Here is a 15,336-nt window from a genome sequence, read left to right as displayed (position 1 = left end):
AGAGATATCAAGAATACATTCTGTAATTCCATTCTGTTTCTTTCTACTTGTGATGCAAGTCAGAATTTGAGAACAGTGAAAAATCAAACATAATTCCCCTCCTCTACATTTGCCCTGTCTGTTGATCCTTCAAAATCCCTCTCTTCATTTTTGGACCACTGGAAATGCATCCTCTTCTCCCATTGCACTTAATTTGTGGTATGCATTTTTTCTTCTTCCTAGACAATGATCTCCTTGAGGACAAGGCCCACATCTTCTCCAAACTTGTGTTTGTTGTATTGACCAGCACAGTGTCTGGCATGTAGTATACTCTAAATGATTCAAGGTATGAACCAAGTGAAGGGCAAAAGCTGAACCCAGCATGTGGCAGATTGACATTTGTCCCTATCTTTAACAGTTAGCTAGCTGTGTCTTTTCTCTTTGGGCTTTTTTACATAGTAATTCCTTATCCATTTTGGGGGATTAGATTCCTAAGTACCCTTGGTTGTTAAAATCAAGGTCTCATAAGAGAGTCAGGTTTAAGATTGGGGTTAGTTAGAAGAAAACCATTAAAATGGCATCAAATGTCTTTTTTTTAATTTAAAAATTATTTTTAATTGATAAAAAGAATTATATGTTGTGTCTTGAGGTATGTATATGTGATAGATGGCTAAATAGAGCTGGTATATACATTACTTCACCTACTTATTTAATGTGGTAAGAACAGTCAATCCATTCTTAAAGCAGTCTTCAAGAAAACGTTGTTATTAATTATAGTTGCCATGTTTTACAATAGATGTCTTGAGCTTATTTCTCCCACATAACTGAAGTTTTGATCAACATCACACCCTAGCCCAGTTTCTAGTTACCAGTATTCTACCCTCTGCTTTTATGAGATATCTGTATTTTAAAAGACAGTGAATAAATTGGTAGAAAGCATCTGTTTCCAAAGTAAAGCATATTCACCTGTTTCAATAACTCACTCTCTAGTGACTGTCAGTCACATTGTATTAAAGAAGCATTGCCACAGCAGATTCCACCCCTTTTATAAAAATTAAACAGCCTTTTCTGACTTGAAGCTAGATTTTTTTTTTCATTATCGTTTTCCCTTATTCTCCCATTAGGCTTAATTTTTCTGATATTACATTTTAGCCCCAGATTAACTCAGGTGTTTTGACTTTGAATCCCTTACTCCCCCGCCCCTGCCCCTCCAACCTCAGTTGTCTTCCTGGGAGAGGGTACAAGTCACCTTGCTGGTGCATTCATGTGAGTGGAGATCTCTGTCCAGGCTTGGACTGTCAGGATAAAAATAGATCATAGCAAAGAATACCATCAGGATTGAAGTGTCCCTGATGTAACAACTGCCACAAAGGAATGGGAGGTGTCAGTGTATGACATTAATTTCCTATACTATTACCCCCAAACACATATGCTGGTGCTGTTGTTTAAAAGACATTGATGGGTTCCATTTTCAGATTGCCTCTACGTACTGTGTTCTTTCAGCATCTAAGTCTTCACTTTGAGATATATTATGTGTTCCTCCTAACAAGATTTAAAATATTCTTCAGTTAATCCCTGTAATGTATGTGTGTTAGAGAAGAGTGAGAGAGAGGTTTGTTTTCTCCATCCTAGAGAATAGGTACTTTCTTCTTTTTGCCTTTTTAATCTTGTGAGATTGTCGTAAGTTCTTGGTAATTTGTGAATTAAAGCTAGATTCTTTTTTTCCTTCTAGTGCTATTTTAAACGCCCCCTTTTGGAATCTGATCTTTCTTTTAGTCTGCTACTGCAGTACTATGATTTAGATATCCAAGAGATGATAGCAAAGCTTTGAATCCCCCACAGTAATCATTCAGTTAGGATTGGGGCTGGTAAATAGATCTCATTTCTCTAAACAGGTAAAGAAACTGCAGTCCATCCTAAAACCAATGATGCTTCGGCGCCTGAAAGATGACGTGGAAAAGAACCTTGCTCCCAAACAAGAGACAATCATCGAAGTAGAACTTACCAATATCCAGAAAAAGTACTACCGTGCCATCCTGGAGAAAAACTTTTCCTTCTTGACCAAGGGAGCAAATCAGCACAACATGCCCAATCTTATCAACACCATGATGGAGCTGAGAAAATGCTGTAACCATCCCTATCTGATCAATGGTAAGTTGAATCAGGGGGAGTAACTCAGGACAGGCACAAGCCTCTGCCAGAAGCCAATGATAGTCAAAGATCTTGTGTATTGAGTTCTCATTATATGCTCTACATATATAATCTCACCTTTTTACACAATATAAACTGAAGTTGATGGATTTGTCTAAGGAGTCTTGCTAAAAAACACACAGAGCTAAGTTTGGAACTTCCTTCTCTGACTCTACTGTTCACTCAGCTCTTTGCCCTTATTTACTCACAAGCTAGCCTACACTTTCCACTTGGGGATGGAAAATTGTAACTTTGCTAAATAGATAGTGAGGCAATGAGATTAAAACTCTGCAGATAAAGTTAACAGTTCACTAGTTAGAAAAGATTTTGAGAGGGTTTTTTTTTTTTTTTCCTTTATTTGTAGTTGGACACAATACCTTTATTTTTTTATTTATTTTTATGTGATACTGAGGATGGAACCCAGTACCTCACGCATGCTGTGCCAGCGCTCTACCTCTGAGCCACAACCCCAGCCCTTGAGATGTATTTTTATAATGAAACTTTTTTAGAAAAAAAAATAAAATGTGACTTGGATTCTCTTACAACGAGTTTTGTGAAGACAAGGTATGAAAGCCTTTTTTGTCAAATCTCTGGGACAATTTCTTTACCTACGTGAGTCAGCTTAGGACTTGACATCTCAGTCCTCTCTCTACTTAGTGAAAACTCCTTGAAAAGCAAAGCCATTTCATTGGTCCTCCCTCCAACAGTGAGTGAACTGCCAAGGGTACATTCCAGGAACACACACCCAGCATTATCTCCCCACTGGATTGTTGATCCAGAATCTAACAAGAACCCATTTCACTTTTTCCAGGATCTATAAAACAGCAGCTTTTACCCTTATATTTTGTTCAAAGAATTGTTCCATTCATTTTCAGGGGCAGAGGAAAAAATTTTAGAGGATTTCCGAAAAACCCACAGCCCTGATGCCCCTGATTTTCAGCTGCAGGCCATGATTCAGGCAGCAGGCAAGCTGGTGCTGATTGATAAACTGCTCCCTAAGCTAATTGCTGGTGGCCACAAAGTGCTCATCTTCTCTCAGATGGTGCGCTGCCTGGATATCCTGGAAGATTATCTCATCCAAAGAAGGTGAGCCTGTGTCAAAGCTCTGCATCCAGTACTGTGGGCAGCTCCTTTTCTTTGATCTTTCTGGTCCAGCCACACATTCAAAAATGGAGAAACGAATCTTCTCTTAAAGATTGATAAAATTCAAAGTTCATCTTATGACCAAGTATATTTAAGTTTAATTGGAGTGAATTTCATGGCCTATAATATGGAATCCTTATTTTGCTTAAGAAAAAACCCATATGATTATGTTCATATTAATTGAGGTTAACAATTGAAATAGCATTACAAAAGGTTAAGAAAGCAATTTGCATTTTTTGTTGCTGCTTAATGACAAAATACATCCCATCAGGCATTGCTGCTTTAAGTTTCTGAAAATGCATACTGACAGTTCAGAAAGCCTTTATGTCCTTTCTCAGCAAGTTCTCTAAGGTTTTATAATACACTGGCTATGGCCTCTCAATTCATTTCTTATTTGTAATTCCATGAACCTGAGTTTCGTTACTCATGCAAATGAAATGCCCAAGTTATTATGCTGATGATTTGAATTCTGTGTGGGAACCACATTTGTTACATCATATACCTTACCTTAGATTTTTAGTCACTGTGATACATCAGTGATCTGAAGATAACCAATGGGTTTTTACAAATGTACTTTTAACAATAAAAGACTTTTCAAGATTACAGAAACTAAGTAGCTTAGGCATTGCTAAGTTTAAAGAACATATTAGTTTTCAAATAATAAAATTTTGCATATCTCAAGTGTCTTAACCGATGTTTTCATCCTTTAAGATTCTATTTGCCCTCATGTATTACATGTACTTTATAGAAAAGTATCAAAGTAAAAAATATTAAAGAAAATGACAATTTTATGAGCATGTTAAAATTTAATATTATGTACAAAATTGTTCAAAATTTAGTTAGCCTATAAAAGAATTTCTCAGAGCTCCATAGTAGAGACATTATTACTGGATTATAGAATTAATTAATTGTAATTATAGAATTATAGAGACTTATTTTTTTCCTTAGATGAAGCTACTCTGAATAAATTAAACTGATAAAGCAGTTTAATTTATAAATTCACCAAAGATTAGGAACTCATTGCCAAAGCATTTGCTTAATATAAATATCTTATTCTTCAAAACATATACAATTGTTAGTTTTTAGGGTTTTTTTTTTCTTTCTTTCTTTCTTTTTTTTTTTTTTTTAAAGATTCCTGAAAATAAATAATAGTGTAATTAATAGACTTTTGGTAAGTATGGAAGTTTTCATTTAGCTCCCTTTTATGCTGTTTTTTTTTTTTATCATTTATTGCAATTTTGTGTTCAAATTCAGTATTAAATAATTTGTCTTGAAAATATGGAAACATGTAATACTACAACTTAGAGAAGTCCTTGTTTATGCTTGGGGGTCTACCCTTTTTATCTCCCCCCCCATATGTTATGTTTATTTGTTTGAACTGGGATAATAATCTACAACAAAAATATTTCACTTTTTGTTGTACTAGGCATTGAACCCAGGGCCCATGTACCACAGACGTGAAATTCACCTCTTTTTATTTTTTTATTTTGAGATAAGGTCTCACTTAGTTCCCCAGGCTAGCCTCGAACTTTGCAGTTCTCCTGCCTCCCAAATCTCTGGAATTACAAATGTATACCACCATACCCAGCTATAACTCACATTTAAGATTTTTTTCTTTATTTTTCTACAGCAAAATTTTGATGATCAACATGACATACTGTCCCACAGTTTTCAATTTTTCAGCATTTTAGGGGGTTTGGTGAATGAATGTCCCTTTATCATCATTGTGATTATTTCCAGTTAAGTCCCTAAGGTAAATTCTGATGTACATTTTTTTAGATGCTTGATACATATTTCCAAAATGTCCTCTAATAAGAGGGTTTATTTATATGCTTTTAAGTCTAAGAACACTTTTTTCCTGTATTCTGATCAATACCCTTAATCTTTGCTAATTCTATAAGTCAGAATTATGGTCTATAATTTCTATTTCTGATTACTTAATGAAAATGAATATTGTTCATATTACCTATTTCTTTTTTATGGATTGCTTATGCATGTTGTTCAATGACTTCCTATTGCTCTTTGATTTTTAATTAATTTATGAGAATTATTAAGAATATGTTGGGAAATGAATGTCAGTAGAGGGGGCAGAGAGAGAAGAGGGGAGGGGAGGGGGGATAGTAGAGGATAGGAAAGGCAGCAGAACACAACAGACACTAGTATGGCAATATGTAAATCAATGGATGTGTAACTGATGTGATTCTGCAATCTGTATATGGGGTAAAAATGGGAGCTCATAACCCACTTGAATCAAAGTGTGAAATATGATATATCAAGAACTATGTAATGTTTTGAACAGCCAACAATAAAAAATTTAAAAAAAAAAAAAAAGAATATGTTGGGGAGACTGAGGCAGGAGGATCTCAAGTTCAGGGCCAACCTGGCCAACTTAGCAAGTTCCTGTCTCAAAAAAAGTGGGGAGGGTGCTGGGGATGTAAAGTTTCCCCTACTTTTAACCATTTTCTTGTCATTCTTTTATGGTCTACTCACCCCAACTTCATCCAGCAGGGTTCTTCTGTCTTTCATATTATTACTTTTTTAAATTTAGTTTTTATTTTCATCAAAGTTATATATGCACATGATTTGAAGAGCCAAATCATTTTATTAGTTATGAAAAAGTGAATGTTCTAATTCACTTTCCCTTTTCCCCAGTTTTCCACACTTCAGAAGCAGTTACTTTCTTCCTTATGCTGTTTCTCTAGTATACTGCTCAATTTAAATAATATTATTAGTTATAATTCCTTGATATTTTTTAATTTTAGGAATTATCTGTTCTCATAATGGAAAATGAATGTTTAGACTTTCATTGCCCTTCTACATCCTACTTTATATTTCACTTTATATTTCACGGTGTATGCAACTTCTGTCCTGTCTTCTCAGTATGCCATGTAATGTTTGGGGGTAGGTTAATATTCTGGGTTAGATTAGTATTCTGGGGTTATTGTGACTTAGGTTAAAACATAGCTCAACCATGTAGTGTATATTTACCTTTTTTTGCTTGCACAGTTTTTATTCTTTGAAGATCAAAATTATGTTTTCACTTGATTGCTTATTTTTTATATGATTATTATAATTCAGCTGCAACTGTAACTTGGTTGGCTAAATCTCCTCTTTGTATGTTCTGACCCACCAGTCTTCAGTGCTATATCTCCTTAGACCTGACCTCTTCCTCCCTGGTGTGTTACTCTTCCTATTAAATACTAATCTGCCTTCTGGCATCCTGCTGATAGGTTTCTTTCCTTCCCTCTTGACTCAGATCTCCTTTGGTGAATTCCATGTTGGAGCACCTCTTCTAGGTACTTCTGAGGAAGGGTAAATGATAGGTGAATTTTCAGACATTGTTAGAAAATGTTTTTAGTCTGCCCTCATTCTTAAATAGTAGTTTGGCTGGATTTGAGATCGTAGGTTAGAAATTCTTTTCCCACAGGATTTTGAAGGTGTTACTACACTCACTGTCTTCTAGCTTCCTAAGTTGCTGTTGACAAGTTCTAAGACCTCTCAGATTCCTGGTCTATATATGTAATATGTTTTTCTTTTTCTTTTTAGAAGCTTTTATATATTCTCTTTGATCCCTGTCCTATGAAATTTTACAATGAAGCACCTCATCATTCTGGTCTTTCCTCCATAAGTTCCTTGGGTTTTAATGAACTCATGATAGTTTCTGATGAATAGTTCTACAGTCAATCAAGTCTTTGTTCCCCCATGTATAATGTGTTGATTTACTCTAAGTACTTCCAAGATTTTGTTTTAATATTTGATTTTCAGCCGTTTGTGATATCCGGAATGCATACTGTTCAGAGTTCACTAAGCTTCCTGGTTATGTTAAATTAATGTCTTTCTTTAAGTTCGGGGTGCTTTTGGTTGTTATTTCTTTTTGCCTCATTCTCTTGTTTCTTCATGAGACTCCAAATTACTTGTCTATTTGACCTTTAGATATTATACAAAGGTCCATAGGTTCTGTTCTTTTTTCTTTCTTCTCCTTTTTATATTTTTAATCTTTTATATCTGTCTTTTGTTGTGACTTACCTGTCTTCAAGTAATTTTAGAGGGTTTGTTTTGGTTTGTTTTTTAGTTCTAAGTTTCTGTTTGAGGGACTGGGGTTGTGGCTTAGTGGTAGAGCACTTGCCTAGCATGTGTGAGGCACTGGGTTCTATTCTCAGCACCACGCATAAGCAAATAAATAAATAAAGGTCCATCAATAACTAATAAAAATATTTTTTTAAAAGATTTCTGTTTGATTCTTTTTAAATATTTTTTTAGTTGTTGATAGACCTTTATTTTATTTATGTATTTGTGTGTGGTGCTGAGGAATCGAACCCAGAGCCTCAAACATGCCAGGCAAGTGCGCTACCACTTAGCCCCAACCCCAGCCACTCTGTTTGATTCTTTGTTTACTAGTGTTTTGGTTTTCTGCTTGCATTTCCTATTTTCATTAATTACTTGCATTTATTTGTTGAGCATAATTATACCTTTCTTTTCCTTTTTCATCTCTAAATTCCACATACAAGAGAAAACATACAACCCTTGACTTTCTGAGTTTGGCTTACCTAACATAATATTCTCAAGTTCCATCCATTTTCCTGCAAATAGCATAATTTCATTTGTCTTTGTGGCTGAATAAAACTCCATTGTGTATATGTGCCGCTTTTTCTTTATCCATTCATCCCTTTATGGGCACCTAGGTTGGTTACACAGTTTTGTTTTGTTTATATTTTGTGCAGGCTTTGTGTGGTGTTAGAACATTGCCCCTTCGTATTGGAAGCAGAGCCTCAGTATTTTAGGTCATGGACTTTTCTTGATGTCTGGTGTCTTCAGGCCAACATTTGAAGCTCTGGATAGGTGAATGAGTCTTATTGACTATGAGCTTCTCCAAATGTGAGCACTGCTCATTTTACTGTACCGTTTCAATGGTGACCCTCCAATGTCAGTATTTGGGGCTCTTGTTTCACTTCCTCTCTCCTGCCTGAAAGGTGGAAACTTCATTACTCTGCTATGATCATGGTGGAGGGATGAGAAAGAGAAAGAGGTCTCAACCTCTGTCTCCCTTCCCTCTTTATAGTAGGGTATATACACCTTGAACCATGGTTATTATCTTCTAGAAAAGAGAGGATGAAGATCTTATATTTTACCTTCTTTAAGGCTGGAGTAGCTGATTTATAGGCTAATTGTTACTGCAACACATATTTCACTAATTCCCCTGTTGTTAGACTCTGTGCATCCTCACTTTTAGGTATACCCAGTGCTACCAATGTCTCATACCTTTGGACATTATACAGCTTTAAGTTAGGCTAGGTCTTATCTGGGATTCTGCTTTCTTCTAATCAGATACCACTTTGCATGCTTTCCAGCTTCCAGAATGTTACCATTTCTGTTCTGTTTGTAGATTATTTGGGGGAGAGTGTTATGCCTTTTATTTACTTTTTACTAAACTAGATCGACAAATTAAATGTACATGTTGATTCATGATGCTTTCTTTGATTTTCTTTTTTCATTTTAGTCTTTTTTTCTTTATTTTGGTAAATAACATTAATGGAAATTTTTTTTCTGTATATGTCTGATTTTCTAATTTTTTGGTTAACTCAAATAGTTCATCATTTCCCCCCATTCATATAAAATGCTATTCATGAAATATACTAAGACATCATATATATGTTGGGCATATGTCTAGCCTTTCTGTTCTTTTTTTTTTTTTTTTTTTTTTTTTTTTGTCTTCATGGTAATGTGCTGACGTCTTAACATTGTTTAGAGGGAGGCACATCTCAAATAGTATGAATACCCAGTCATCACGCTCATGAACCGAAGGATCTTTTCTGTTCTTGATAAATACTTTTATCATTTTGCTTCCATATTATTCCAGATGAACTTCAGAATTATTCTTTAAACCTGTATCTGATTGTTTCCACCCCAACTCTAAAAAAATGTGTATGTATATATATATACACATTTACTTATCTCTAGAGGCTTATGATGGGATTTTTATTAGCTTTTATTAAGCAGGATAGGATTGACATCTCTGTAAAATTGAAGAACATATAGCCAGGCACAGTGGCACATGCCTGTAATCCCAGCAGCTCCAGAGGCTAAAGCAGGAGGACCATGAGTTCAGGTGCTTTGAACTTAGCATCTCATCAAAAGTGAGGTGCTAAACAACTCAGCGAGACCCTGTCTCTAAATAAAATACAAAATAGGGCTGGGGATTTGGCTCAGTAGTCAAGTACCCCTGAGTTCAGTCCCCAGTACCAAAAAGAAAAGTAAAAATAAATAAAGTATGTTCTTGGACTGGAACAGAACATTTGTTGGTGTTACATAGTGGTAAACAAAATACCATAGCTTCTAGTGTTGTGTTACCAATTCTGAGTATTTCTTTCTGAATTTGGTCCTAAGCATATTATGTATTTGTGGTGAATGTGATTCTCCCTCTACCCCTTCTCCTCTGCCCCACCTATCCTGTCCTTTCTCCTCCCCTCCTCTCCCCTATCCCCTCCTCTTCCCTGCTTCTCTCTCCCTCCCTCCCTCCCTCCCTCTCTCCCTCCCCCTCTCCCTCCCCCCCCCCTCCTGGTTACTGCTAAGAAACAAAAGAATTGTTCATTTCCCCTTAGTCCTTCTGAGGTCAACATTTCTTGTGCCAAAAATGTGTCACTCTCCTCTCCCAACCCCCACCCCTGGTCAGGCACACAGGTTTTTCCAGAGTGCCACCTGCTTCTTGTGGAGATTTGATAGTGACTCTGAATCAATGAGCCACTTTGACTCCTAAGGATTTCATTCCAAATATAGTGGTTGCAGAGGTTTAATTGCTATGCTGAAATTTGGTGTGGAAAATTTTATTTTATCTGATTTTTCTTTTAGACTTATCAGCCCTCAAAGTCTTCTTTGTTTTTGAGGCTCTTTGCATCTCCAGCTGTCAGTTTGGTTTTGTTCCCATTTAATTTCATGCCAGACTCTAATACAGAAATGAGGGCACAGTTAAAGGACCTGACTTAGAAGTAAGGAGAGATTTAAAAGAACTCACATAGTTCCATTTTTAGTTTTGTGTTCAAGAGCACTCCCTCAAAACAAAACTGATAGAAATGAGAAAATATTGTTCCAGTCATCCTGTACAAGTTTCATTTTTTTTAAACTCTTGTTACATCATAGCTGGCAAAACACTTCTCTAATTGTATGGGAATTTTTTTCCTATGGTGATGACTGAACTACATCATCACTGTTTATTAATTTCTCTTTCCCCAAAGGCTCTGCCATTTCCCAGCCTCACTGTGATTCATGAGTTCACTAGCTGCAGCTCCCTGATGACCAGAGCGTCTTGTCAGGAACACTGATCCTCCCTCTGTTCCTGCAGCGTCAATCATTCACTTGTGTAGGGGCTGGGGCGGTGGCTGTCATTTAATTAAATCTCAACCCTGTCTTCTGTCTCAAATCCTATGCTGCTTCTGCTGTATAATTACATGGCCAAATTTCTGTGGGTAAACTGTTACAGATCCTCAGATCATTGATTTATCAAAGTCATTTTGATACCAAAGTATAGTTTATGCCTCCACCTTCTGTTAGAGACAAGTTTCCAAACTTTATAGTGTCTGCTATTTGTCCCTAATTTCCCTTGTAAGTTTTTAGAAAACATTTCTGACCTACTGCAGTGAAATGTACCATATGAAAGCCATCAATCAGATGCATCTGGCTTCGACTCAGTTGCCAGCAAAGTGACTGCGGGATATATTTGTTTCATTTTGTTTTTTTTTTAAGTTTCCTTAAGTATAAAATGGAAGTGATAATAGAAACTACTTCTTAGGATTATGGCGAGATTAAATGTGATAGTACATATCAAGCATGTGCTGGTGTCTGGCAGAGCAGACACTAAAGAACCTGCTACTGCTATTATTGTGGTTACTACAAATGACATCTGTAGAATGCAGACATCTAGCCCTTGGCTTTCATCTTATGACACAAAATCTTTTTGGTTTGCCTTCATGCCATTTCTTTCAGAACCACCCATTTCATTTGCTACTATAGGTCCCTTGGAATATTGCTCTTGAATATATGTTAATTTAAAAAAGAAGAAATAAACAAAAACAACCATAGTCATATTTCCACAGATGGCTGCATTATGGCATTTAGAATTCAGGCAATATTTTCAGACTTGTTTCTTTACTTTGCATGTTTCCGTCATTAGTGTCTGAGTTGGTCAGGTTTGGTTTTTGTTTTTTGGGTTTCATTTTTGTCTTTTGTTTTATTTTGCACATAAAAAAGTAAGATTTTAGTGAGAGGAAAAGAGAACTCACACAGAACAAGAGGTGACTCAGTAGGGTTGCCATGGTCAGGTTTTTATGTGTACTTCTTTGGCCGGTTTCTTTTTGTGGCTTTTTCTTTTCTTCAGGGATGTCAGGGTTATTTTGCCAGATAAAATTTTCTAAAGCCATCCCCACACAGACATCTACTCCTAAAATGTCTATCCTTTTCCTCTTACTAGTCATTTCACTTAATTCTAGAGATCTGATTTCCCAAATTCTGGGCTGTAAATTAGATTTTTGTCAAAATTTCTGGGCTTGGCTGTTATTGGATTTAGGATGACTTGGTCCTTTTATCACAAGGTTCTTATTAGTTCTACTTGACCAGTGAGTTTTTATTTATAGATCAAAATTGGATCCTGAGTAAACCCCCTTTTTAATTCATTTATTGAAGTAGAGTAAATAGGAAAAATATTTATTTATTTATTTATTTATTTGGATTGAACCCAGGGGCGCTTGATCACTGAGCCACATTCCCAGCTCTTTTTATATTTTATTTAGAGACAGGATCTCACTGAGTTGCTTCGGGCCTCACTAGCTTGCTGAGGCTGGCTTTGCACTTGAGATCCTCCTGCCTCCGCCTCCTGAGCTGCTGGGATTACAGGTGTGTGCCACTGCACCTAGCCAAGAAAATAATTTTAAGAAGAATAAGATTGCTGCTATATCTTAGATCTGTGTTAATTTTAATCTTCACCATTAATGTTCCTTTTGTGTTCTCTCTCTGGAAGGACAGTAGCAATCTATCCCCATAACAGTTTCATTTCCTATTCTCTACCTCCTTACCCTTAACCCCACCATGCTATCTACCTCATTCCTTTACTATCCAGACAGGTAAATGCCTTTTTCCTGCTCTTCAGCTTTACTCCCTCACTTTATTTTCCACTAAACATTCTCCAGTCTCCCTAACCCCAATACACCTTAGAAATCTTTCCTATTATTTATCCCTACTTGCCTGGCAGTATATTACCTAGAAAACCTTGATTTTTTAGCCGTAAATTTGGAGGCTTTGCTGGTGTTTCTAAAGCTTTGAGAATCTGATAGGCTAGAATTGACCAGCTCATACATGAAAGGATGGCCTGGCAGTAGAGTTGCATTTTTAGTTGTCCTAAGCATCTTATATGAACTCTGGTTCCTTATTAGGAGCAGTGTTGAAAGTTGACAGTTGAGGCTCTTGTTTGTTTTTTTCTGATATTTTGATTAACTTTACTACAATATAAACTGGGAAATTGAGAATAAGTTGCATGGGCAACTTATTGGGAAACAGTGTTGGGGATCAATATTTTGTATTTATAATTCTTCTAGACCTCCTTAGTTTGTGGCTGATTTTTTGCTTTGTTTCAGACTTTTTTTACTGAGGTTGGAGGGGTGCATCTTACAATGCAGTTCTAAGTGTCTGCCCTGCTTCATATATAGGAGGTGGGATTCTTTCTAGACCACTGTCATTTGATCCAAATTTAGAAGTAAGACTTAAGGCTGTCAGGCAGCAGCTTCCTGCATTGTTTGCTGTTCTCCATTGAAGTCATGATTAACGCCTGGGCTTTCATTCGTTTGGGTCCCTTCAGATACACCTATGAGCGAATTGATGGGCGAGTACGGGGAAACCTGCGCCAGGCAGCCATCGACCGGTTCTGTAAGCCAGACTCAGACCGCTTTGTCTTTCTTCTGTGCACCAGAGCAGGAGGCCTGGGGATCAATCTCACAGCTGCTGATACCTGCATCATATTTGATTCTGACTGGAACCCACAAAATGACTTGCAGGTAACCATTAGGATGAATGTTCTTTACCTTAGCTGCCCTGAATCAGAATATCATGAGAGAGTCTGGGTCAGCTATAGATTATCTGCCTTGCTTCAAGCTGAGGTATAGGCCAGGACCTTGGTCAGGGCATGAAACCGAATGAAAAGTAAATGTTGACCCTTACTGCTAATCAGAATGGTTCTGTCCTTTTGTTTTAATCAAATGTTTTATGGTAGCCTCCAAATATAGAATAGAGATGCTATTATTATTTTCTGACATAAAGATACCTCACATTTTCTCTCAATTTGTTTATGAGATGGTCATGTATAGTAAACAAGTTAACCCAAAGAGGTGGGAAAGTTCCATGGTGTGGCAGGTGTGACAGACACCCTCTCTCTCCATGTATTGTAGCATAGCCCAGTTAAGTGGCTTTGCAGATTCTATTTTCTGTTTTTAACCAAACTAAATGATATGCAGCTTGACAAGAAAAGTAAGAATACTTTTTGAAAAGTAAGCATAAAGAAACAACAAGAAAATGGCAGAGTCTGTTTAGAGTTCTTCGTCAATCCTATTTTGAACTAAACAATGCATTCTAACCAGATTGGGCAGTGAGTCGAACCAAAATGATTCTAATTTGTCAAGAAGACTATGTAGAATATAGATTTTTATCATATTGTATTGTTAATGATGAACATCATCCTAAATAGATATTATATCTTGGGGTGTTTGCTAACACTAGAATTGGGGGGGGGGGTGGGAAATCAGGTAGCTCAAAGCCTTTTTCATAGACTAGATGAATTAGCAAAAGAAGTTTAGGGGCTGCTTCACATTGATTCAGGAGGCACTCTGGGAGATACTGCAAAGGATGGGATACAGGGAAGACATCACTCACATCCACAGAGTCATTCTGCTTTGCCTTTGTCATTTAGTAAGTTCCCAATAGTAATTGTTTGAAGAAATCAGTCTACTAATTGAAAAATGGTGTTTTAAATTATTGAACGTTTAAATTATTGGTGACAGCTAGCTAAAACCCAGGGAAAATATCATGGTAAATCATAAAGCAAATTGTATGGCACTATGTTCAACAATCATCTTCAAAGAAAATCAGTGGTTATGAATAGCTCACAATCGGTTCATTCTTCTGGTAAAGGGATGTTTGGATCAAAGATGAGTTAGTAGATTTAATGACTAACCAATTTTTAAAGTGTCATATACTCAACACTAAAATAATAAGCAAAAGCTAATATTTGATCAGTTCACTACCAAGAACCTAAATATAATAGTGATATAGATTAGGGGGTGAAAATGTTTCACCTTTTTGCCTACTACCTATTTTTTTTTAAATGGCTTTATTAGAATACAACCACAACCATTCCTCTGTGTATTATCTGTGGTCAGTTTCATGTTATAATGATAGAGTTGAATACCTGCAACAGAGACCTCATAGCTCACAAAACCTGAATATTTACTGTCAGGCATTTTACTGATGTTCACTAACTCCCAAACAAATTATTGTACAAGTCCCTGACAGCTATAAAGCTTTGTGATCTTTTGTGATGCTTATCTTACTGTGAGGCATAGTACTAGGATAATGATGTATGAATTTGAAGCCATGTTAGCTGGATATGCCTGAAGGGACATTAAAGCAGGAAATTGGTGGCATAAGGCCAAAGGCAAAAGATTTTAGAATTGCCATGCTTCTCTTAGGTGAAGTGTAAACATTACTAGTTGAATAGATGTTATGCCAAGAAACAGAAAAAGCAAGAGATGAATTAAGGGATAGCAAATTGAAATTGGATAGTGTGGGGTTTTGTAATTGTGCTAAGTCAGTTTCTGAACTTCCCCTAATGCTCAATTTTAATTAAGAAACAAAGACCAGCACTGCAGATGATCCAGGGTGTTAGCTTGTACCCCAGAGCATAGCTAAAGCTTAATGAATGACTGAGTAAGTCAATGATAAAGGCAGCCCAGATCAGAATTAGAGTTAGAATTTTTTGATTCTTGGTCT

The 15,336-nt window shown here is 36.4% G+C and overlaps 1 protein-coding gene and 1 non-coding gene across 6 annotated transcripts in view; one reads left to right on the top strand and one right to left on the bottom strand.

Annotated features, from left to right (window-relative positions):
• Positions 1 to 15,336, top strand: part of Chd6 (chromodomain helicase DNA binding protein 6) — a 211,559-nt gene that overhangs the window by 134,230 nt on the left and 61,993 nt on the right. For all 5 annotated transcript variants that reach the window (XM_071608931.1, XM_071608932.1, XM_071608934.1 and 2 more), the window contains 3 exons: positions 1,875 to 2,130; positions 3,045 to 3,255; positions 13,154 to 13,349. In XM_071608931.1, the coding sequence (XP_071465032.1) occupies positions 1,875 to 2,130; positions 3,045 to 3,255; positions 13,154 to 13,349 (663 nt within the window). The remainder of the gene's footprint in view (positions 1 to 1,874; positions 2,131 to 3,044; positions 3,256 to 13,153; positions 13,350 to 15,336) is intronic.
• On the bottom strand, positions 9,019 to 9,117 carry LOC114100619 (small nucleolar RNA U13). Its single transcript, XR_003584112.1, has one exon. It is a non-coding gene; the product is annotated as a small nucleolar RNA U13 (small nucleolar RNA).

The sequence above is a fragment of the Marmota flaviventris genome, chromosome 2 (genome assembly GCF_047511675.1).
Source record: "Marmota flaviventris isolate mMarFla1 chromosome 2, mMarFla1.hap1, whole genome shotgun sequence".
In the NCBI taxonomy this organism is placed as follows: domain Eukaryota; kingdom Metazoa; phylum Chordata; class Mammalia; order Rodentia; family Sciuridae; genus Marmota; species Marmota flaviventris.
This window is presented reverse-complemented; position numbering and strand designations above follow the sequence as displayed.